Genomic DNA, 24720 nt, shown 5'->3' with positions numbered 1-24720 from the left:
CAGAGCAGACAGCCAGAGCGGCTGCTGGAGCCAGGCCTTGTGTAGAAGGGACAAAGGCACAGGGCCCAGCAAGCACCACTCCCTGCGACGCCCTGAGCCAGTGGCCTACCCGCCCGTTCGGCAGCTGCAGAGACAACTACTACAACTACTTTGGTTTTCGTTGTCGTTGTTGCTTCCTAGGGAACGTTGCTTCCTAACAAACACGGAGAGAAAGCCACCCAGGCAACAGCCCTTCCCTCCCACCCTCCAGGTGCCTACTCCACCCCGCGTCCCGCCCTAGGGGCCCACGCAGCCCACGCACTCACTCCTCACGTAGGGCTCTGCCATCTCGGCTTCTCTCACCCGGCGTGAGCATGGACAGCTTCTTCACAAGCCTGGAGGAAGCAAAAGCAAGAGGTCAGCCATCCGCCTTCCAGTTTACAGCCAGTCAGTGTTTGTGTAAAACATGAGCCCCAGGATCCCTGGGTGGCTGAGTGGTTTAGGGCTTGCCTTCAGCTCAGGGCGTGATCCTGGAGTCCCGGGATCAAGTCCCGCATCAGGCTCTCTGTGAGGAGCCTGTTTCTCCCTCTGCCTGTGTCTCTGCCTCTCTCTCTCTCTGTGTGTGTCTGTCATGAATAAATAAAGTCTTTACAAAAAAATTAAAAAAAAAAAAAAAAAAAACATGAGCCCCTGGGGGTGGTCCGTCCCCTGAGCCTCTAACTCTTGATTTTGGCTCAGCTCGTGATTGTGGGATCCTGGGACGGACCGCACTTTGAGTCCCATGCTCAGTGGGGAGTCGGCTTGAGACTTTCTCCCTCTCTCCGCCCCCTCCCTATTCCACACGTGCTCCCTCTACAAAAAAAAAAAAAAAAACCTCATTAAAAAACCCCACATGAGGGATCCCTGGGTGGCGCAGCGGTTTGGCGCCTGCCTTTGGCCCAGGGCGCGATCCTGGAGACCCGGGATCGAATCCCACATCGGGCTCCCAGTGCATGGAGCCTGCTTCTCCCCCTGCCTGTGTCTCTGTCTCTCTCTCTCTCTCTGTGACTATCATAAGTAAATAAAAATTAAAAAAAAAAAGAATTGTTATAAAAAAAAACCCCACATGATTTCAGTCCCTTTTCCTGGGGGAGCTATCTGCCCCAGCTGGCAACCCTGCCAGGCTGTTGCCAGCCCACATGGTGACCCGGGCAAGTGCGGTCACTGCCTCCACCTACAGCAGCCTCCTTCACTCCGTAAAGAAGAGAGGGCACACGGAAGGCTGGCATCACTGGCAGTCCATGCATAGCAGGGAAAGCTGCCCCGAAGGCTGAGAACAGGGCCCCGATCTCGGCAGGCTCAGGTGCCCCAGGCCGAGGGTTCTAGCACAGCGCTCAGTGAGTCTCCCTGGCCTGAAGCTGCATGAGCAGCATGGGGATCCAGTGGGTTCCCGGGCACCAGAAACCAATCATCCAAACAGCCCATGGCATTAGAGAGGTGCTGCTCTGGGGGCCCCCGGGTGACTCAGTGGGTTGAGCATCTGATTCTTGGTCTCGGCTCAGGTCACGGTTTCAGGGTCATGAGGTGGAGCCCCACGTCAGGTTCCACACTCACTGGGGAGCCTTCTTGAGATTCTCTTCCTCTCCCCTCTGCCTCTGCCCCTGCTTTACTCTCTCTCTCAAATAAATAAATCAATCCTAAAAAGGGGGGGGCAGTTTTCAAATAGTGCACACCTTGAAACAACCCAAAGAATAAAGTCCGTCAATATGCAAGTGCCTCTGCCTCTTCGCCACATGGTCACAAGCTCAAACCTATGTCATACTCTCCAAGGTCCTTAAGGTCAGAGGGGCGGTAGACCCTCGGCGTGGTGGCTGACGCTATCATGGATGCCTCCTGTTCGCTGGCAATTCCGCCACCCCTCACCGATCACTTCCTCCCCGGGCCCTCCCCTCACTACCTCTCACACACAAAAGGACACAGATGATACAGGCGAGTTGCCGTGACCTCCCCTAACCGAGCCAGACGACACCCACCTGGCTACAGACATACAGCAAGGAAAGCAGCACAGTGAGAAATCACGGGGTGTGTGGTAGCAGAAACACAAGTAAGTGAGAACCCTAGTTCAGGAAAGCAAGCCAGCCCCAAGTTTGCATCCAGCCCACCAGAACCTCAACAAAATGACAGAAAAGATGCAAGTTTTTATTTTGTTTTTTAAAAAAAATTTTTTTAAAGTAATCTCTCTACACCCAGCGTGGTGCTTGAGCTCACAACCCCAAAATCAAGAGTCTCGTGCTCTACTGACTGAGCCAGCCAGGTGTCCTAGTGATGCAAGTCTTGAAAGAATAAATCCACAAAAGCACTAGAAAACCAGATAAAATTAGCAAACCAGAAATCTCCAGGAATCCCAGGCAGATAGAAAGCAGATGGAGAAGACTCTGGTTTGAAGATGCTGGCATCAGCAAGGTGTTTTCCCTTTCTTCCTGGAAAGTATCTAAAAGTACACATTTCATTTGTGGCAGAGCAAGAAGGTGGCAAAAAAAAAATCCCAAATCCCGGGCAGCCCGGGTGGCTCTGGTTTAGCATCGCCTTCAGTCCAGCACATGATCCAGGAGACCCGGGATCGAGTCCCACGTCAGGCTCCCTTCATGGAGCCTGCTTCTGCCTCTGCCTGTGTCTCTGCCTCTCTCTCTCTCTCTCTCTCTGTCTCTATGAATAAATAAAATCTTTAAAAAAAAATCCCAAATCCTAAAAGAACGATAGGCTGAAAATGTTGCAGCTGTCAGGCAGGGTATGAGGTATGCTGTCAGCAGGTTCCAGAAAGAGTCCAAAGATACTTCTCAAAGGCGGTGGCACATCATCAGATAGAACCCAAACCCTGTGGGCAGCCCAGGTGGCTCAGCGGTTTAGCGCTGCCTTCAGCCCAGGGCGTGATCCTGGAGACCCGGAATCGAGTCCCACGTCAGGTTCCCTGCATGGAGCCTGCTTCTCCCTCTGCCTGTGTCTCTGCCTCTCTCTCTCTCTCTCTGTGTGTGTATCTCTCATGAATAAATAAAATCTTTAGTAAAAAGAAAAGAAGAGAAGAGAAAAGAAAAAAAAAGAAAAAAAGAACTCCCAACAGGCCAGGAATGAAGCTGCTCCCAGCAGCCAGAGGGGACAACATCACAACTCACAGCGTATTGGAAAGGGCATTCAAAAGGGCTCTGCCACAGTAAAAAAAATTAGCTGTAAAATAAATGCTGTTCTGGTCTTATCTAACAAAGCTAAAAGTAAGACCTGAAAAAATCAAATTATTTCTAAGTCACTTAGCTACATCCCAGCACAAAGTTCAAGAATCATAAGAGAAATGCAAAAATATCCAGCACCAACAATGTCTGGCATCCAATCAAAAATTACCAGGCATACAAAGAAGCAAAAAAAATACAACCCATAATGAAGATGAATCCAGCAATACAAACTGATCCAGAAATGATGGAGAAAAATTAGTAGACAAGGACATTTAGACAGTTTCATATACTGTACAAATTATAGATTTCTCTATAATTGGCAAAACAATTGTACATATAATCAATCAGTAAGGGTACAGAAGACCTGAACAATACTGTCAACCAACTTGACCTAAGTAGTATTTATAGAACTGTCTATTCATCAACAGGAGAATATATATTCTTTCCAAAAGCACATGAAATATTTACCAAGACTGATTATATTCTGGGCAGTAAAACAAATCTCAGTAAACTTAAAAGAACTCAAGTTATACAGGGACACCTGGGTGGCTCAATAGTTGACCGTCTGCCTTCAGCTCTGGGCATGATCCCAGGGTTCCAGGATCAAGTCCCCCATCAGGCTCCCTGTGTCTCTGCCTGCCTGTCTCTGATGAATAAATAAATGAAATCTCTAAAAAAAAAAAAAAAAAGAATTCAAGTCATACAAAGTTTTCTGACTACAATGGAATTAAATTAAAAATCAGTAAAAGAGGGATCCCTGGGTGGCGCAGCGGTTTAGCACCTGCCTTTGGCCCAGGGCGCGATCCTGGAGACCCGGGATCGAGTCCCACGTCGGGCTCCCGGTGCATGGAGCCTGCTTCTCCCTCTACCTGTGTCCCTGCCTATCTCTCTCTCTCTCTCTCTGTGTGTGACTATCATAAATAAAAATTTATATAAAAAAAAATCAGTAAGAGAAAGCCATCTGAGAAATCCTCTAATATTTTAAAAACCACTCAATATGCTTCAAAATAATGCATGAGACAAAAAAGAAATCAAAAGTAAAATTAGCATTTTGAAGTGAATGAAAATGAAAAAATATATCAAAATTTGGGGGAAATTTATAACACTAAATGTCTGTATTAGAAAAGAAGAATGTTGTGATCTTCCACCTTAAGAAACTAGACACTCAAGGGTGCAGGGATGGCTCAGTTGGTTAAGCGTCTGACTTGATATTGGCTCAGGTCATGATCTCATGCTCATGGGATCAAGCCCCATGTCAGACTCTGTGCTCAGCGTGGATGGAGTCTGCTTATCCCTCTCCTTCTGCTCCTCCCTCCACTCATGTGCTCTTTCTCTCAAATAAATAAAATCTTTTTTTTTAATCTTTTTTTTAAAGATTTTATTTATTTATTCATGAGAGACACAGAGAGAGGCAGAGATATGAGGCAGAAGGAGAAGCAGGCTCCATGCAGGGAGCCTGACATGGGACTCCATCCCAGGACTCCAGGATCATGCCCTGGGCCTCAGGCGGCGCCAAACTGCTGAGCCACCCAGGTTGCCCTCAAATAAATAAAATCTTAAAAAAAAACTAGACACACAAATGAACCAAAAGGAAATAATAGATATTAGCACATAAGACAAAGAAATAGAAAACAGAATAGAAAAAAAAATCTATGATACCAAAGGCTAGTTATTTGAGAAGATCAATAAATTTGATAACCTCTAGCCTGACAGATCAGGAAAAAAAGACACAAATTACCAGTATCAAGAATGAGAGGTGACATCACTATAGATTCTAGAGATACTAGGAAGAAAATAAAAATACATTATGAATAACTTTATGCCAGTAAATTGAACTTTTTTTAAAGTAAACTGGACGTCTTAAAAGAAATAGACAAGTCAGGGGCACCTGGCTGGCTCAGTCAGAGAAGCATGAGACTTTTGGTCTCAGGATCATGGTCATGAGTTCAAACCCCATGTTGGGTGTAGAGATTACTTATAAATAAATAAGTAAGCTTAAAAAACAAAAAGAAAAGAAATAGACAAGTCAATTATACCTCAATTAAAAAATTATAAATAAGACAGACAAGTTCCTTAAAACACACAAACCACTAAAGCTTATGAAAGAGGAAATAGATAATCTAAATAAGGTAGGCCGTTCGGCGTGCGCTCGCTTCTCCTAGATGGCGACGGCTAAGGACAGTTGTGGCTTGGGAGAAGTGGCCGCAGGGGGAATGGGCGGCGGCTCCCCCTGGGGATTCCGGAGGCCGTGTTAATGGAAGATGTAGATTCCTTCATGAAACAGCCTGGGAGGGGTATCCCTGGGTGGCTCAGCGGTTTGGCGCCTGCCTTTGGCCCAGGGCGCGATCCTGAAGACCCGGGATCGAGTCCCACATCGGGCTCCCGGCATGGAGCCTGCTTCTCCCTCTGCCTATGTCTTTGCCTCTCTCTCTCTCTCTGTGTCTATCGTAAATAAATAAATTAAAAAAAAAAAAAAAAAAAAGAAACAGCCTGGGAACGAGACTGCAGATACAGTGCTGAAGAAGCTGGATGAACAATACCGGAAGTATAAATTTACAGAACTCAACCTTGCTCAAAAGAAAAGGAGCCTAAAAGGTCAGCTTCCTGAAATTAAGCAGACTTTAGAAATTCTAAAATACATGCAGAAGAAAAAAGAGTCGACTGGTTCAATGGAGACCAGATTCTTACTGGCAGATAACCTGTATTGCAAAGCTTCAGTTCCTCCTACTGATAAAGTGTGTCTGTGGTTGGGGGCTAATGTAATGCTTGAATATGATATTGATGAAGCTCAGCATTGTTGGAAAAGAATCTATCAACTGCCACAAAAAATCTTGATTCTCTTGAGGAAGATCTTGACTTTCTTCGAGACCAATTGACTACCACTGAAATCAATCTGGCCAGGGTTTATAACTGGGATGTAAAAAGAAGAAAAACAAAGATGATTCTAACAAGAACAAAGCATAATGCTGGCAATTAAGAATGTGGTTCAGTTTTCCAAACATGTTATTTTAAGTACCCCAAAGTTTATACCTAAAGGTTGACATGACTTTGATAGATTTTCTTTTTTAATGGCAAGAATGGTAATTAAAACTTCAAAAAAGATAGCCACCATTTTATTATAGAAACAAAGTTAGTTTCAGATATTTTATGAAATCAGCATTATTTTATTTTTATTTTCAGCAAAGTAAATGCAACTTTTATCCTTTTTTCTTTTTTTTTTTTTGGTTTGTCATAAAAAAGTCTTAGCCGAGATGGCTGAGGTATGCTATGGAAACAGAATGCTGAATACTTTTCTTTATTGGATGATATTTACTCTCACTTGATGTGGCTAAACCAGTATAGAGGTAGGAAAAATAGTTTAAATATTTCCAAACTTGTTTTCTTTAGTATATGTGGGGCTTTATGGCTCTCTGTTGCTATTATTTGTGTTATATAAATGGATTTTCATGAATTACTACTTAGCCAATAACTATTGCAATAGTCTGTACTTTTCAAGAAATGGTAATTTGCCTTCCCAAACATAAGAGGGCTGTCTATTGGGATCCCTGGGTGGCGCAGAGGTTTGGCGCCTGCCTTTGGCCCAGGGCGCGATCCTGGAGACCCGGGATTGAATCCCACATCGGGCTCCCGGTGCATGGAGCCTGCTTCTCCCTCTGCCTGTGTCTCTGCCTCTCTCTCTCTCTCTCTATGACTATCATAAATAAATTAAAAAATTTTAAAAAAAAATTGGTACCTCCTATCTCTGTAAAACAAAACAAAATAAAACAATCAAAACAAAAAAAAAAAAACAAAAAACCTTCATTATTTAAAAAAAAAAAAAAAAAAAAAAAAGAGGGCTGTCTATTGAGACAACGCTTTTTTTTTTTAAACCCCATAGAAGTGCACAGTGTCTTTGCAATGCCAGTGTAAGGGAGATCTGGGCCAACATGAAATAATAAAATTTTTTAGCCACTCAAAACTCTTGGCTAAGGCAATTCTGTATTTCTTAACGGTCTCCAAAGCAGCTGAACAAGAATATTAACATAAATATAAATCTGCAGTGGTTGAAAAGATTTGTGAGCTTTTTTATTCATGATAAAATCTCATACAAAGAGTAGAAAAATCCCTATGGAAAGCCATTGGTACAGTGGTTAGCACTGGGTTATAGTCTGATAACACAAATGTATTATTCCATCTCTGTGAGTACAACATATACTTGTACAACGTTTTGTACTTGTATTTCATGATATTAAAACATTGCAGTTAAAAAAGTCTAAATAAGGTAGTATCTAATTAAGAAATTGAACTTGTAGTTAAAAGCCTCCCCACAAAAAAAAAAAAAAAAAAAAAGCCTCCCCACAGAGAAAGCTCAAGGCCTAGATGGTTCTCCTGGGAAATTCTATCAAACATTTAAGGAATAAATAATACCAACTCTACATGAATTCTTCCAAGAAAATTGAAAATAAGGGAATACTTCCCAACTGATTCTATGAGGCCAGCATTATTCTGAGAATAAGAGTAGACAAAGATATTACAAATAATAAACACCATGGACCAATATCCCTCATAGATACAAATGTAAAAATTCTTAATATTTTATCAAATCACATACAACATGTAAAAAGAATAATACATCATGACCAAATGGGGTTTATCCCATGAATATAAGCTTGGCTCAGTATTTTTAAGCAGAGCCAATGTAATTCACATTGACAGACCAAAAAGGGGGGGGGGGGGACCATATAATTGTTTCAGTAAATGCAGAAAAAGCATTTGTCACAATCCAACATCCAAAAAATTACCAGCAAACAGGAATAAAAGGGACTTCTTCAACCTAATGGTGCTCTTTATAGTAACTTCATTCTTAATGGTGAAAGACTAAATGCTATCCCTTTAAAATAGGGAATAAGGGGGGATCCCTGGGTGGCGCAGCGGTTTGGCGCCTGCCTTTGGCCCAGGGCGCGATCCTGGGGACCCGGGATCGAGTCCCACGTCAGGCTCCCGGTGCATGGAGCCTGCTTCTCCCTCTGCCTGTGTCTCTGCCTCTCTCTCTCTCTCTCTCTGTGACTATCATAAATAAATAAAAAATTTAAAAAAATAAATAATAAAAATAAATAAATAAATAAATAAATAAATAAATAAATAAAAAAAATAGGGAATAAGGGCAGCCCGGGTGGCTCAGCAGTTTAGCACCGCCTTCGACCCAGGATCAAGTCCCATGTCGGGCTCCCTGCATGGAGCCTGCTTCTCCCTCTGCCTGTGTCTCTGCCTCTCTCTCTCTCTCTCATGAATAAATAAAATCTTTAAAAAATAAAATAAAATAGGGAACAAGGTGAGGATACCTGTTCTCACCACTTCTATTCACTATAATAGTAGAGGGTCTAGTCAGTGCAATAAGGCAAGAAAAAAAAAAAGGCATTCAAATTGAAAAGATGGAAGTAAAAATGTTTTTATTCACAGGTAATATGATGGTTTATGTAGAAAACCCTACAGAACCTACAACTGGGACTAGAATCAATAAGTCAACAGTTAAGAACACAGGAGGTAAAGTCAGTATTAAAAAGTCAACTGTATTTCTATTTGCTAACAATAGACAACCAAAAATGGAAAGTCATGCCATTTGCTGAGAAAAACAAAAACAAAAAAACACAACTGACCAGACTAATTCTACAACTCACATGGAAATACCTGGGGGGCTCAGTCAGTTAAGCATCTGTCTACAGCTCAGGTCATGATCCCAGAATCCTGGGATCCAGCCCCACGTCAGGCTCCCTGTTCAGTGGGGAATCTGCTTCTCCCTCTGCCCCTCATCCCACTCATGCTTACTCTTTCCCTCTCTCTCAAATAAATGAACAAAATCCTAAAAAAAAAAAAAAAAAAAAAAAAAACTTATATGGCAAATCGATTTTCAACAAAGGGACATAGTCTATTCAGTGGAAAAGGGACAGTCTTTTCAACAAATAGTACTGAACATCTACATGCGATAAAATAAACTTGAGCCTATACTTCACAGTACATACAAAAACTCAAAATGATTTACAGGCCTAATTGTAAAAGTTAAAACTCTAAAATTTCTGGGGAAAAAAAAATAAGAAAATCTCCATGACTGACACCAAAAGAAAAATCTTGGGGGGGGGGGGTCATAAACTGAAATTCATCAAAAAACTTCTACTTGTTCTTTTAAGATTTGTTTTAGAGAGAGAGAGATAGAGCATGAGCAGGGTGAGGAGCAGAAGGGGAGACAGGGGAAGCAGACACACAGCTCAATCCCAAGACCCTGGGCTGAAACCAAAAGTCAGAGGCTTAACTGACTGAGCCATCCAGGTGCCCCAAAAACCTTCTGCTCTTTGAATACACTACTAAGGAAATGAAATTCACGGCACCAAGACACCCTACTCAGTAACAGACCCACTGTGAAGCCATCAGCACCCCCCACTGCTCTCCTTTCCCTACTTCTGCCCTTCACACAAGGCCCTCAACGCCCACCCGCCCCAGGTACTACCTCTGATGACCGCCTCACCTGACCATCCTGCCTCCTCCACATGCAGAGCGCTGACCTCTGCCAACGCCGACCCTACATGCCGCACTGCTGCTTACCAGTCCCCCTGCTGCCCACAGAACCTAACCCACACCTTCAGCACGGGCTGTTGCAGCCTAGGCCTGCAGCCCTCGCTGCTTCTCTCTCACCCCTTTACATTCTAGGCATCCTGGCCACCTGCACTCTCAGCACCTCTGCTTCTGCCGGCCCCTGCAGGTACACCCTGCCCTGGCCTCTCTACCATGGGGACTCCTGCTCACTCCTCAACAGCAATCCCTGTTACGTCACCCAGGACACTCGACCTTTCCCAGCAAGTGATCCAATATTCCCACAACGCTTTGTTCATATGATGGGTATGGGATCAGCACAAAATATTAACAGTTGTATGCTCCAGTAGGCCTGCCTTCTCCAATGCACTGTGAGCAAGGGAAAAATTTTTCGTTTTTATCCTTAGTGTGCATAGAATTTTTTAGAAAACTGTTCAGAGCCTTTCCGTCTGGCGGCAGCCATCAGGGTAGGCCGAGATGGGTGCGTACAAGTACATCCAGGAGCTATGGAGGAAGAAGCAGTCCGATGTCATGCGCTTTCTTCTCAGGGTGTGCTGCTGGCAGTACCGCCAGCTCTCTGCGCTCCACAGGGCCCCCGCCCAACCCGGCCCAATAAAGCGCGCAGACTGGGCTACAAGGCCAAGCAAAGTTATGTCATGTATTGGATTCGTGTGCATCGTGGTGGCCGCAAACGCCCAGTTCCTAAGGGTGCTACCTATGGCAAGCCTGTCCATCATGGTGTTAACCAGCTGAAGTTTGCCCAAAGCCTTCAGTCTGTTGCAGAGGAGCGAGCTGGACGCCACTGTGGAGCTCTGAGAGTCTTGAATTCTTATTGGGTTGGCGAAGATTCCACATACAAATTCTTTGAGGTTATCCTCATTGATCCATTCCATAAAGCTATCAGAAGAAATCCTGACACCCAGTGGATCACCAAACCAGTCCACAAACACAGGGAGATGCGAGGGCTGACCTATGCAGGCCGCAAGAGTTGTGGCCTTGGGAAGGGTCACAAGTTCCACCACACTATTGGTGGTTCTCACAGTACAGCATGGAGAAGACGCAATACTCTCCAGCTCCACCGTTACCGCTAATATAAGTAATGTTTGTAAAATTCTTACCTAATAAACAATTTAGGACAGTCAAAAAAAAAAAAAAGAAAACTGTTCTGTTCAGAGGCTGCAGGGTAGCTCAGTCGGTTGAGTATCCGACTCTTGGTTTCAGCTCAGGTCATGGTCTTGTGGGTGTGGGGATGGAGCTCCAAGCTCAGCAGGGAATCAGCTCAGCAGGGAGTCTGCTGTAAGCTTCTCACACCCTGCCCCTACACCCCACTTGATAGATAGCTCACTAAAACAAGTAAATCTTTAAAAAAAATTGTTCATGGAAGGAATAGAACCAAAACCCTCCCATATGACTCAATATTGTAAAGCTCGATTTTTCCAAATCTACAAATATACGAATCAAGATATTGGAAGGTACTTGATGAAATGGCCAAAATTCATATAGAAGAATTACATACAAGAATAGCCAATTTAAAAAAAGAAAAAGAATAGCCAGTTACATTTTTCAAAGTTTTTTTTTTAAGATTTTATTTATTTATTCATGAGAGACACAGAGAGAGAGAGAGAGAGGCAGAGACACAGGCAGAGGGAGAAGCAGGCTCCCTGTGGGGAGCCCAACGTGGGACTTGATTCCGGGTCTCTAGGATCATACCCCGGGGAGAAGGCGGTGCTAAACTGCTGGGCCACCCGGGCTGCCCAATTTTTCAAAGTTTATGAAGAGGAGGATTTGTCCTATTTATGTTAAAGTGTATCAAATCAATGGAACTATATAAAAAGTCCAGAAATGAACACCAAATAGGAAGAAAATATACATGAAAGACTTTTAAACAATACAGATTAGTCAATAAATAGTGTTGAAACAGCTAGTTAAACTCTCAAGGAAAACACTAGCCCCCCTCACCTCTCTTTATCCCAATACAAACTCTAGACGCATGTAAGAGTTAAAAGTGGAAGGATGAAACGTAAAAGTCCGAGTAGAAAGTACAAGTAAATATTTTATAGTGTTGAAGTAGGAAAGGATGTTCTAAGCCAGACTAGTGAACACTATTCAGTTTGACTATTAAAAAAAAGTTAGAGGGCAGCCCAGGTGGCTCAGCAGTTTACCACTGCCTTCGGCCCAGGGCGTGATCCTGGACCCTGGGATTGAGTCCCACATTGGGCTCCCTGCATGGAGCCTGCTTCTCCCTCTGCCTGTGCCTCTCTGTGTGTGCGTGTGTGTCTTTCATGACTATATAAATCTAAATAAATAAATAAATAAATAAACAATAAAGAGTTTCAGTTTCTGAGTCAAAAACATACATTAAATTTGAAAACCTGGTGGCTCAGTGGTTGAGCGTCTGCCTTCGGCCCAGGGCGTGACCCCGGGGTCCTGGGATCGAGTCCCGCATCCCCTGCAGGGGGATGCCTGTGTCTGCCTGTGTCTCTGTCTCTCTCTCTTTCTGTGTCTCATGAATAAATAAAATCTTAAAAAAAATTTTGAAAACCATATCCATACTTATACCTATGCACACCACTCTACACGCTCACACACCTCATCCAAAGAGCATAAGGTAAATAAAAGACAAAGTAGGACGAATCATTCATAACAGATGAGAGAGAAATCTAACACCAGCATGCAAAGGAGCTCACCTACATCAACAAGACAAATAGGAAAATGGACAAACGTGCATACGGAATTCCCAGAAAAGACATCCAGCAGACTGAGGGGAGAGCACTGGCCTCTACTGCACCGCGGACAGCGTGGACATGCTAAGGTCCGGACTCTCGCACCAGGTTTCAGTTGTGTCACAAGTGAAAGGCTTGGAGGAAGGTCTGGCACACAGCCATGCTCCGCTAGCACAGATGTCATCAGCGCTGCGGTCATTGCACAGTCAGCGGAGCCTACGGACACCACGTGATGGGATCACCCACGTTTTGACGTGTATCTACAGAAACCCTCCCACAAGGGCACAGAGGTATTAGAAGAAACACAAATACCAATCAGGGGTCTGGTCAGATTTAAAAAAAAAAAAACAACCAATGGGAGCAAGTGGTGAGTTCGTATAAACTACAGAGCAAAGAGCAGAGCTCAACCGCCAATGGAAAAGCACAGTGTGTGCAGCTAATCAAGACCGGTTAGGTAAGGTTCCGTTCGCGGCCCCTGCCCCAGGCCAGGTGATCTGTGTGCTGACACTGGACACACAGGGACAGCAGCCCAGAACCTGCTCTCCGTGGAGACAAACCGTGAGCAGGCTGCTGATGGCAAGCCACGACCAATGCTTGCAGGGGAGGAGGGTGCAGAGACAAGGAAGGGTCTGGGCCTGGAAGGCAGCCTGCAACTTGCAGGAAGCAGGTGTGCTGAGCACTGACTGCCCGGTCAGTGCCCTAAAGGCACCATCTGTTTTGATACACACAGCCAAGCAGGTGTGAGAGAAACCCATTGCTGGTTAGCGGCCGGGACTCACTGAGGACCGGCTCCCACAGGCTCTGCCCTACACCCGAGCCGTGATGCATGCTGGCACAGGTCATGAAGGCAGGGTTCAGGGGGTCTTCCCTCCCTGCATCCTACTTCATGGCAGTTGAAGAAGCACTCAGGCTTCCTCCTCGTTCACCACAACAACCCAGTCCTCCCACCCCATTTAGTGCTGACCAGACACCATCTCAGCCCCAAGAGTCCTAGCCCTTGGCTGGAAGGACACCCACATGTATGGTGGCTGCCACACACAGAGGGGCTGGGCCGCCTGCATGGAGCCCATGGGCACCACTGCCCAGACGCAGCTGTGAGCCTGTCTGATGATCAGGCGTGTGCAGGGAGACTGGGGAGTCAGGCCACCATGTGGGGTCATGGGAAGGACCCACCGCTGCAGCAGGCCCCCGGGACCTTCCCTCCTAGCACAGGAGCCAGAGAAGAATCAACTTCCAGGGCCACCAACTAGGACCTGGGCTGATGACCTAGGAAAGGCAGTTCCACGGCCCATTGCTCTTGGTCCCTTGGAAACACTCTCAACACAAACCACAGCGAGCTGCGTCACGGGGTTCACGTGCAAACCACCAAAGCCAAGGGTAAAGAAATCACAGTCCTCAACTCCAGCAGCCAGTATGCCCTGAGCACTGGCCAGGAGCCCCAAGAGCCACAGCGGCTGCCTAGCACCTGCCTCCAGGAGATGAAATAATTCAGCTCATAGAAGAGGCTCATGAGCTCCAGCGCTGCTGATCATACACCAGCCACAACCTGGCTGCTTACCTGGGCCTCAGCGGGCCCGGGGTCTAAGAACTAAGCGCACACACCTGCTTCCAAGCACGCGGGCTGGCAGTGAGCGCCGCGAGGACAGCCCCGCAGCTTCCACCTCTGACCCACTGACCTCCCGCAGCAGGCAGCAGGCAGCCCCGGGGAGCAAAAAGCAGCAAGATGCAGCCTGGATGCTGGTTTCAAGGTAACCAAGAGAGCTCAACTCAGGTCATTTCACTCTGACCCCACAGAGAGACCAGAGACACCTGCTCACTTGGGCCACCACCGAGGCCTCGAAATCAAGATCCTGCAGACAGCAGCGTCCCCAGGCCCGCGGGGTACTGGGGCGACAGGTGACCCGCAGCCGCATCACCACCACGCGCTGCCCAGGTGTCCGCGGATCTGCTGCTGTGCATCGTCCAGTGGGCCCCTCACACCCCGCAGCTCCTACCAACCCACGCGCTTCACCCAGACCTCCGCTGGGCCCGGGCACCGGGCTAGAGGCTCGGAGTCAGCAGCAGCCCAGCCCGCCCTGCGTCCCCGCCACACGCCCCACGGCGGCCTCCCCGGCCCCTTCTCTCCACCCAACACCCCTCCCGGCCTCCGAGGCGCCCGTCGCAGCCGGCCTCCCCCTGCCTCCCCCGCCGTGCACTCACGTCCCGCGCCCCCCCCCCCCCCCCCCCCCGTCCGCGACGGCTCCTCGGGGTCCAGGGCTGCACCGCGGCTGTGCGGGCGCCGCGGGGACCCCGGGGCGGCAGCTCGGGCCTGGAGCTCAGCGCCGCGCCGCGGAGCCGCACCTCCTCCGGCCCGAGCAGCTCCACGGCCGTGCCCGCGGCCGAGGCCCTCGTGACCAGGACACGCTCCCCCGCCCCCCGCCCCGGCCGCTTCCGGGTGGGACGCCGCACGCCCGGCGCACCTGAGCCCCGCGCCCGGGACCCTCCTCGCGCTCGCCCGCCGACCTCGGGGGTGCCTCCCCACCCGGCCTCGCGCGCGGCCCCCGGACTCTCCGGCCGCGGCTCCCGGAGGGGCGCCCGTGCGAGCGAGCGCCGCCCACCCCGCTTCCCGGTTTACCTGAGGAGCCGCGGCCGCCGCCGCCGCCTGGGAGCCGCCCTCCCACCAGCCCCCGCCCGAGGTGGGCGGGGCCAAACGCCGAGCCCGCCCCGCCCCATCCGCCAACCGCGGCCCGGCGCGCGGCCGCCCGGCCCCGCCCCCGCACGATCTCTGCGCTCATTGGCCGGAGGCGCGTCCCTCTCCGCCCCCTTCCCGCCCCGCCCCCCGAGCCCCGGCGAGCGCGAGTGCGCAGTCTCCGCCTAGTGCTCGGCCCCGCCCCCGGCCGCTCCCGGCGGTTGGGCGCGAGTGCGGCCCCCCGGCTGCAGGAGACGCGGCCGGCCAGTGCGCAGGCGCGGATGTGCCCTTCCCGCTCGGTCCGCGCGGCGCCAGGCTGCGTGCAGGTGCACCCCGGAGACCCCGGCGCGCACCAGGGGGCGCCTCGGCGCGTCGCAGACACACACCTATCCAGGTGCACAGCCCAGGTGGGCCCGACCTGGACACACGCGGGCACTCTCATGCCCTGTGATCGCTCACGCGAGAACGCACACACTGAACACCCAACACACACCGGAGAGCCCCGGGGCCGCCGCCCCCCCGCGGATGGGGATGAGCAGGTGTCTGCCTCCGGGCCTGGGCTCGGAGAGAGCGGCGGGGAATAAGGCACAGAAGTGCCCCGAAGGAGCAGCGGGCAGAAGAGCTGCCCTCCCGGCGGGGGCGCTGGCGCCGGTACAGCCCGGAGGCTGAAATCATCCGGGCCCGTGCACAGACCAGAAGGGAGTGCGTTTCAGAAGCTTAGAAGGGCGATTGGAGAAGGAAATGGTCAGCAGCACTGCATCCGGGGCCTGGCAGGTGTCCTTGGCTTGCAGCGGGCTGTCTGCAGAGAGCTGAGGGCGATGGCGTGAGGGTGCAGAGTGGGGCCCCAGGGCACACCCTGGGCGGGGAGGGAAGGGGCTCAGCCTGCTTCTGTTGCAGGGACGGAACCCGCAAGGCTGACACTGAGAGGCTCTGCAGGTGGGGCCCGGCCCCCCAGGAGGAGCCCGACCACCCGGCCCCAAGCCCCTCCCACGGCCCCAGAAGTTATAGGGCAGGAGGCTGGCGTTTCCCAAGCTCCCATCTGGAGGACGCACCTTCCAGCCCAAGCCTTGCCTCTGCCCATGGCCAGTGCCCAGCACCCCCAGCCTCGGCCAGACTTCACTCCCCAGGGGCACAAGGTGCGCCAGCAGACATCACTGCCATCCTTTCGCTTTGTCACGTTATTGATGCCAATCTCCCTTTTTTTTTTTTTTAGATTTTAATTATTTATTCATGATAGACATAGAGAGACAGAGACACAGGCAGAGGGAGAAACAGGCTCCATGCCAGGAACCCAACGTGGGACTCGATCCCAGGACCCCGGGGTGATGCCCTGGGCCAAAGGCAGGCGCTAAACCGCTGTGCCACCCAGGGATCCCCCCAATCTCCCTTCTGTAATTGGAAGCTCTCCGAGAGAAAGGCCCATGTGTGTGATTTGCTCCTGGTGCTCAGCAGCAAGCCCAGCCCATGATGGGTGCTCCGTGCATCTCACGGGCTAGATGGATGACCGGGGGTGCAGTGCAGGAGGAGGACACAAAAGACTTCACAAAGAGAGGGTAGACAGAGCTGGTGACTATTCTGGGTCCTGCCCATCTCCTCAGGATTCTCACTGGCTTCCAGTTGTGTTGTGGCCCTGGTGGGAGCTGGGAAGGTGACGGGACACGGTTCCCAGGCTTGACGACAGCAGCTCAGAGGCACGGACACCCCTGGCTAGAGCCACACGATATTCCGTTTTGCGGCTCCAACCCCCTAGTGCCTGAATAACCATGCCTCTGTTGAAATCTGGAGCTTTCTCCTCTCTAGCCTGCACAGCAGCAACGAACCAGGCAGGCTGTCCACATTTTCTCTATCCCACACGATGTGACAAACAAGGGCAGTGGGTGAGCCAGGGGAGTATTAAACTTGCTCTAAAGCAGCTCGTGGTCCACCAGGAATAAGAAACGGTGTGTCCCACCAGACCGATCGCAGGCCTTCCCTGCAGGCACTCCGTGGCTGCTGCGGGTCCCAGTGGAGGAAAAGTCAAGTCCACAGACAATCACCAAGCCTCCACCAAGGCCAAGGCCCTCCTGGGACACCTCCAGGATGGCAGCCCACAGCTGCTGTGCCATCTAGCTATGGCAGAGAGACCACATATCCGGATGCCAATTGCCCCAACTGTCACCCTTAAGACAGGCACCACTTGTTTGTGCTCCACTTCAAAACCCAGGATGTGAACACCTACAACGGGAAGGGGGCATCCGGCATGGATTGCGAGGCAGGGTCTAAGGGAGGTGGCCGCTGGGGCTCCTAGGACTCCTCCCAATACTGCCTGCCACACAGCAGATGCTCGGTGACGTTAGATACCGCTCCCTGTGACAGCAGTGCTCACAGAAGGCGCTGGAGGCCAGGGGAAGGGGTGTGCAGGTGGGCTTCTCTCTCCTAGAGCCCAAACTGGGGAGCCTTGCTTGCCTTGGGGATGTGTCATCAAGTCTGCGGAGACCTCTGGGGGCAAGGCCTCCTGCAGCTGACCGTGAGCTGGGCAGAAGCTTCTAGGCCACAGCAGAGGAGCCAGGTAGCTCCCGCCCCCACACCCTTCCTCCAGCTCAGCCTCTATTGCCGCACACCTGGCTGCCCCCTTGATACCATCTCACAGCACGAGGGGCTCAGCCAAAACAGTTGCGAGCACTCCTTGTGTTTCCTTTCCGTCCTTTGTATCCTTGGAAACCCTGCTCACCTTCCTTCACTCACCCTCCCCACAAGCTTCTTTAGGGTCTTTTGTGGCCAGTCCCACTTACGGTGGGCCTCACCTTGGGGAGGATCACCCCATACAGAGTGAGCCCCGTGCAGGACGGGGCTAGTTCCAGCAAGCAGTTCTCAAGGAAGGCAGGCCCTGGGGACACCCCCCTTTGAGGGCACAATGCAAGGGCAGCTCTAGAACCTTCCATTCTAGAATCTGCCCCTGCTTTCCCAGAGCCTGCCTTGCCCCCCACCAGTCCAGGCTGCATTGGCTTGCAGCCCTGGTCATTCCCCTGTCTCTGTCCTAGTCTCAGCAAGACTTCAGAAATTTGGGGTCCTGGGATCCAGCCCCAAGGGGCACAGGTCGCACTAGACTCCTCCAGCCCTTCTGACCCAAGTCAGGTCTCACCGGTTCTCCTAGCCAAGGCTCTGCAGGGAGCTGGACCACCCTGTCCCCTCCGGGGAGCCCTGGCCTCCATGAAGGGCAGTGCCAGGCAAAAGCTGGACCAGCTAAACTTCATGGAGCAGGTGCGCGAGTGCAGGGACAACGGCTACCTGCTGTCTTCCAGGAAGATCGGCTCTGGGGCTTTCTCCAAAGTCTACCTGGCCTACGCCACACACGAGCGCCTGCGGCATAACCCCAAGCTGGCCTCCGACCTGCGGGGCAAGCGCCATGCCATGGTGAGGCAGGCCCATCTCCCCGGGGGTGGCCCACAGCAGGCTCTGTGGCCCTGTCCTCCCCCCACTGAGGCACCCCCCTGCCGCTCTGGCTCTTCCTGGCATGGTATCCCCTCAAGGCTCCCGCAAGCTGGCCACTCCCAGTTCCAGAACCCCTTGAGCCTATCCGAGCCAGGAAGGGAGGGGAGGATCAGCATAGCCCCAGGAGCACACTGCTTCCCAGCCTCGGTCAAGTTGAGCAATGTGCGTCAAGGGCACGGGGCCGTCCACGTCCCCCTTCAGGGGCTGTGCTTGGCACACAAGGGCCGCCCTCCATCCCTGCAGGTGGCTATCAAGATTATCTCCACTGCCGAGGCCCCCGTGGAATTCTCCCAAAAGTTCCTGCCCCGTGAAATATCATCACTCAATGCCACCTACAAGCACCTGAACGTGGTAGGTGGAGACCCCAAACAGCCCATTCCCATCCTGTGCATCTCCTGCTGACCAGGCCCACCCACTTTCCCACCAGGGACCGTCCTGCTTGGGTCCCAGCCCCATCTTGAGGCCCTGATCCAATGCACTGGACAGCCCCTCCCTGGGTGACAGCAGGGAGCTGGGGGTCCCGCAGGTGCAACTCTATGAGACCTACCAGAACAGCCGGCGCTCCTACTTGGTGCTGGAGTTGGCAGCCCGCGGTGACCTGCTGGAACACATCAACTCAGTGTCCGACCACCGCTGCCGCCCGGGGCTGGAAGAGGACGAGGCCCGCGGGCTGTTCTGGCAGCTGGTCAGCGCTGTGGCCCACTGCCACAGCTCTGGCATCGTGCACCGGTGAGGCTGCTGCCCAGCCTGCCCCCTACTCGTGTCGAGGGGCCCGCCTGAGCCCGGGACCAGCTCGCCTCCCCCTCCCTGTGCAGGGATCTAAAGTGTGAGAATATCCTGCTGGATGACCGAGGCCTCTTAAAGCTGAGCGGTGAGCCCGTGGCCCAGCGCCCGCCCTCCTCCCCAGGCCACCCGGACGCCCGCCCCAGCCTTCACCTGCTTCAGGACGCCCATCCGTGTTCAGCTGGTGTCCCGGCCCGGGCCCCAGCCTCGACCCTGGCCTGCTTCAGACAATGTTTTTAATTGTTTTAAAGATCTATTTACATATTTTGGAGAGAGCGCGCCAAGTGGTGGGGGGCAGGGGCGGGCAGAGGGACAATGCTGAAGCAGGCTCCCTGCTGAGCACAGAGCCAGGACCCCATCCCAGGACCCCGAGATCATGACCTCAGCCAAAAGCAGACGCTTCATCGACTGGGCAGCTGCCTGCTTCAGACGCCCGACACCCTCCGCACCCCGACCTGGCTTGACCTTCAACCCTCCTGGGAGGCCCAACCTCCCTCTTGCCTGCACCTGTGCTTGCAGACACCCCACAGCCGTCCCTCCCGAGGCTCTCCTTCCCCTCCCTCCCCTCACGGGGCCTACTGCCCGCCTGTGCCCCCCTGTATGCCCCCTGCAGACTTTGGCTTCGCCAACCGGTCAGGCCTCAAGAACTCGCTGCTGAGCACCTTCTGTGGCTCCGTGGCCTACACAGCCCCTGAGATCCTCATGAGCAAGAAGTACAACGGGGAGCAGGCCGACCTGTGGAGCCTGTGAGTGGCGCCCACAGGCACCCCAGCAGAGGCGGGCCCCGTGGGAGGGCAAGATAAGGAGCCTGCCCTGAGGAGCCTGTGCCCCCAGGGGCATCATCCTTTATGCCATGGTCACTGGGAAGCTGCCCTTCAAGGAGCGCCAGCCCCACCGCATGCTGCACCTGATGCGCCAGGGCCCCACCTTCAGGCCAGGCATGTCCCCAGGTGAGTGAGAACACCCTGCCTTCCTCCAAAGTCCCGACATGGCTCTGGGAAGTGGGCAAGAGACCTGGGTCCAAGGGTACCTGGGGGGCTCTGCGGTGGAGTATCTGCCTTCAGCTCAGGTCATGACCCCGGGGTCCTGGAATGGAACCTCCATCGGGCTCCCTGCTCGGGGAGGGGCATCTGCTTCTCCCCCTGCCTCTCTGACTGCTCTGTCTCAAATAAATAAAGTCTTTAAAAAAAAAAAAAGAGCCCTGGGTCCAGAGAAAGGTCCTCCTGTGCAGTGAGGGGCATGGCAGTGGCATAGAAGCTGACCTGTCCCCCCACTCCCAACCCAGGCTGGTAGGTGACTGCAGCCAAGAGGTGAGAGGGCAGCTGGCCTGGGGGAGGCCCAGACCCAGACTCCGTGTCTGGAAAGGCAGCACCCCCGTGAGCTGAGCTCTACGCCGGCTCTGGGCAGGCCATCTCCCCTCTCTGTGCCTCCATCTCCTGACTGGTGAAGCATGGACTCCCTCCCGGCGTTTGGGTAGACTAAATGGGAGGACTCCTCCCAACCACCACCACTGTTGGCGGTGATGGGCCTGCACAAGAGGACGGCAGTGGGGGGCCAGAGCTGTGAGCCCTTGCCCACAGAATGCCAGGACCTGATCCGGGGTCTGCTGCAGCTACGCCCGTGGGCACGCCTGGACCTGCAGCAGGTGGCTGCTCACTGCTGGATGCTGCCCATTGCGCACGCACTCTTCTGCACCATGCTCAGCTCACCACCAGGTGCGGTGGGGCCCCCAGGGGGGCAGGCAGGTGGTAGGCCCCCACTGCCCCTCCTGACCTGCCATGGCTGTTGGTTGCAGAGAAGCCAGCCAAGTCCCAGCTGCCAGCAGCCCTTGACCACATGGAGCCTGGCAGAGACTCACAGCCTCCGAGGCTGCTCCAGCGACTCCAGCGTCCCCAGCACAGGGGACCTCACCACGAGAGTGCTTCTGGCCCAATGCCCGAGCGCCCAGACGCAGTCCCAACAAGAGGTGCAGGGTCTGCCCAGCTGGGGCTCCAGAGCACGGTGGCAGCCAGTGTGGGGGTTGGTGCCTCCTGGTAGCACTTTTGCCGAGCTCCACGTGTGCCATCAGGACCACGCCTGGGTATTACCTGGTTAACTGAGGATGGATGGGCACGGGCGAGGCCAGATAAAGCATTTATTTTATGGAAGGGGTGTGATGTCTCAGTGCAGGAAGGGGCAGCCAGCCATGGGGAGCCTGCTGCATCCCCCATCCAGGGAGAACACGAGTCCACATGCTTCCATGCCAGAGCTTTAATCAGGACAAGAAAAAAAAAAATATATGGAGAGTACATGAAGGAAGGGGAGAGCTTGTATCCATGAAGCCCAGCCTCACTGGGAGGAACTGGAATGGGCCTCCAGCTTTGGAGGCAGTGTCACGATGGAGGACATGTGCAGAGGACACTGGAAACACTCAGGATGCCAGGTGGCGGCACACCAGTGCCAGAGAGCAAAGGCCTGCGGAGGCCAGTACTCAGGAGTCTTGTGCAAAAGATGGCACCAGGAAAGGAGCAGGGCGCGGGGAGGCCGTGCTGACGGCCTAGCAGGCTTGGCTTGGCAGCTGCAGAACACAAGGCCCCACACGAGGGGCTCCGAGGGGGCAGAGGGTGGTGAAGGAAAAGGCTTGGCAAAGAGCAGGGCCACAGGTGCCTCAGGGAGACTCTGTCAAGCGATGGGCTCTGAAACTCAAGGAAACTGACCAAAGATAGAGCCTAGTCAGCGGGTGTGTGTGTGTGAGCTGGGGGAGGGAGGGCAGGGGGGCATCACTTCAGTCCAGAGCTGGAGACACTAGCAAGGGGCTGAGGGCAATACCGCAGGTCAAGCAGGAAGGTGGAGAGATGTAGGCAGATGGGCCCCAGCAAACGCTCCAAGGACACACCGGGGGTACAGCCCTAGGAGATCCCAGGACAGGCTGAGGCAGGGGCAAGTCTCAAGGGATCAGTCCTTTGAGGCTGATCTCAGGGCAGGGCAAGCTGAGGAGTCCTGAAGGGAAGATTCGGGGTGGCACCGGCAACAAACAGCCCTGCTTACACCTGGACACCCATGACGCCCAGGCCTCTGTCATGCCCTTGGGGGTGCTCAGGCTGGCACCATTTATCAGTCTAGGCTCATGAGCTGGTTCCTGGAGGTACCTGGGAGAGGGCGTAGCTAGCTCTGGCCGACCTGGGCCACGCTGAGCAACGTGAGTGGCTGGATGCAGCAGGGTACGAGAAGGTACCCTTGCCCAGGTTTATTGGCCATTCGCCCTAGAGACCTCACCGTGAGCCTAGGGGCAGCTATGCTGCTCAGCTCGGGGCGAGCTCTGAGCAGGGAGACGCAGAGGCCTGCAGGTGACTGCAGGAAGGGCTGGACAGGAGGGCCAGCAAGGTGCACCCAGACCTGGCGGTAGGCTGCAGGGGCCTCAGGTGGGCGCTGCCCCCTGTGCTTGTGGCTCTGGGGCCAGTTCCTCTGGGTGCTTCCGGCTGTGCTGCTCCTGCTCCTGCTGGTCGAGCCGCTGCAGCTGCCGCTCCACATCCTCAGGCACCTGTACCTCCAGCAGGTTATCCATGCCCTGCTCTGGCTCATCCCCAATGAGCACCTGCCAGCAGGGGAGGCAGGTGAGCAGCTGGCTGGCACTGCAGACATGCTCCTCCCTTCCCCACAAACCCTGCACCCACCTGAATGAGCTTCTCACAAGCCACCTGCACGTCGGGCTCTGGCTCCCAGCTGTGCAGCTCACGCAGGATCAGATAGGCTCCCTGGTTCCTCACCTGCTGCCGACCAAACACTGTGGCTGTCAGCTGGGAGAAGACAAAGGTTACCCAGGTATCAGTGTCCTCAGGTACGTGTGGGTATGTTGCGGGGTGGCATGAACGTTGCAGGACCCCCGCTCACCAGCATGATGGCCTCAATGAGCATCTTTCGAATGTCAGCATCAGGCTCCCGCTGCTTGTCTGGCGGCAGGTACTGCAGGTCAACAGGCAGCCCTGGAGGCGTATGAAGGGGTTACTGGCTGCCTGCACAGGCCGGTAGGCCAGACCCTGCCTTTGTAAGTCCCACCTGAGCTCAGCGTCTCCGAGCGGGAAAGTTTCAGAAGGGGTCCTGCCAGATCTGTGCATCTGCACCCCCCCTGCTGGGCCAACCCTGAGGCTCGGCCCAAGCCACTCACGCTCCATCTCCTCCTCAGAGAAGTCCTCAGGCCCAGCCAGTGGCAGCAGCAAGAAGGGGAGAATGTCCACTTTGGGCCCAAGTAACCACTCGTGGTGTCCTGAAGGAAAACCAGAAATGGGTGCCAGTCTAGAGGGGGCCCCAGAGCCGTCCCTCTGCCCCAGCCCCTCCCACCGCAACACCCCCACCCTCACCCGCACTCACGATGCTCGAAGCAGCAGTTTCGCAGGGTCCCCACCACCCCGCCCCTGCGCACCGAGGAGTCTGGGAACTGGGTGAGGGGCAGCAGCCGCTGGACCACGCACCTGCAGGGAGGGACCGCTCAGCGCCATCCCGCTCCCGCTCGCTCCCGCCCCCTCCCCGAGGGCCCCGGGCTTCACCTGTCGGGGTCCAGCAGGAAGGCCCGCGCGGCGGGGCGCTGGCTGAGGTTGGAGAGCACCGGCCCCAGGTAGTGCAGGGGCGCCCGGGCGTTGTAGCCGGGCGTGCAGAGCGCGCGTACCAGCCGCTCCAGGCCCGAGCCCCCCGGCCCCGCGGCCGCCAGCGCGGCCATCAGCGCGGCACACGGCGCCGGCTCGCGGCTGAGGTTGGCGAGCACGGCGGCCGCCTCCTCCGCCCAGGGCCACTCTGGGTCCAGGGCGCGGCCGAGCAGGCGGGCGGGCAGCGCGGGCTCAGCCTCCAGCAGCGGCTCGTGCAGCCCAGGCTCCGCGGCCAGGTTGACGAGCGCGCGAGCGGCGTCGCGGGCGGGGGCCGGGGCCGGGGCCGCCGCCAGCTCCACCAGCGCCCGCAGCAGCAGCGCCTGGCCGGCCAGCAGCGCCCGCCCGGGCCCGGAGCCCGTCAGCGCCAGCACGTGCCGCACCGCCTCGGCCCGCAGGTCCGCCCGGGCCCCGGGCGCCAGGAAGGGCAGCAGCGTCGCCACCTCCGCCTCCGCGCCGGCCTCCGGCATCCGCGGCGCTGAGGGAGACAGCCCGCCCCCCGACGCGCCCGCGCCCGCGCCCCCCCGGGCCTCCCCCATGCTGGTCCGCGCCCCGGACCCCGCTGCCCCACCGCCCCCACGCGGACCGAGGACCCGCCCCGGCAGCGGAAGCCGCAGCGCCAATCAGAGGCCGCCGACTTGCGCGGGGGCGGGGCCTGCGCGGGGGCGGGGCCACGCCGAGGCCCGGGGCATTGTGGACTGGGTGCCGCGCCC

At 53.9% G+C, this 24720-nt stretch overlaps 3 protein-coding genes and 2 pseudogenes across 14 annotated transcripts in view; 3 read left to right on the top strand and 2 right to left on the bottom strand.

The window, feature by feature from the left end:
- Nucleotides 1–18001, bottom strand: part of MROH1 (maestro heat like repeat family member 1) — a 70345-nt gene extending 52344 nt beyond the window's left edge. For 7 of the 11 annotated variants that reach the window (XR_012007234.1, XM_072775426.1, XM_072775431.1 and 4 more), the window contains exons 1-2: nt 15084–15173; nt 306–374 (exon numbers count right to left, since the gene is read on the bottom strand). Coding sequence is in view for 9 of the 11 variants with exons in the window: in XM_072775426.1 (XP_072631527.1) it covers nt 306–327 (22 nt within the window). In the remaining 2 variants the exon portion in view is untranslated. Of the gene's footprint in view, nt 1–301; nt 375–489; nt 564–14928; nt 14998–15083; nt 15174–17920 lie in introns of those variants that run through there. The other 4 variants (XM_072775427.1, XM_072775434.1, XM_072775428.1 and 1 more) reach the window with 4 other exon arrangements.
- Nucleotides 5651–6353, top strand: LOC140604303 (prefoldin subunit 3 pseudogene; annotated as a pseudogene).
- Nucleotides 10192–10906, top strand: LOC140604300 (large ribosomal subunit protein eL15-like; annotated as a pseudogene).
- LOC140604280 (testis-specific serine/threonine-protein kinase 5-like) lies at nt 16408–21868 on the top strand. Of its 2 annotated transcripts, XM_072775627.1 has the most exons (8): nt 16410–18530; nt 18852–18959; nt 19135–19337; nt 19424–19479; nt 20005–20137; nt 20226–20341; nt 20972–21106; nt 21187–21868. In XM_072775627.1, exons 1-8 carry the CDS (start codon nt 18327–18329, stop codon nt 21426–21428), a joined length of 1197 nt encoding a protein of 398 aa, XP_072631728.1. In that variant the 5' UTR covers nt 16410–18326; the 3' UTR covers nt 21429–21868. The 2 variants fall into 2 exon arrangements, with proteins under 2 accessions (XP_072631729.1, XP_072631728.1); XM_072775628.1 differs by lacking the exon at nt 21187–21868 and having other exon boundaries at nt 16408–18530; nt 20677–21100.
- Nucleotides 21627–24556, bottom strand: HGH1 (HGH1 homolog). The gene is made up of 6 exons (XM_072775621.1): nt 23915–24556; nt 23739–23839; nt 23536–23634; nt 23262–23353; nt 23045–23167; nt 21627–22965 (listed from the first exon to the last, which is right to left on the bottom strand). The coding sequence occupies exons 1-6, from the start codon at nt 24544–24546 to the stop codon at nt 22789–22791; spliced, it is 1224 nt and encodes a 407-aa protein (XP_072631722.1). The 5' UTR covers nt 24547–24556; the 3' UTR covers nt 21627–22788.
- Between the last annotated feature and the right edge of the window lie 164 nt (nt 24557–24720).

The sequence above is a fragment of the Canis lupus genome, chromosome 14 (assembly GCF_048164855.1).
Source record: "Canis lupus baileyi chromosome 14, mCanLup2.hap1, whole genome shotgun sequence".
Taxonomy (NCBI): Eukaryota; Metazoa; Chordata; class Mammalia; order Carnivora; family Canidae; genus Canis; species Canis lupus.
The sequence above is the reverse complement of the archived record's forward strand: the minus strand, read 5'-3'. Positions and strand labels throughout refer to the sequence as shown.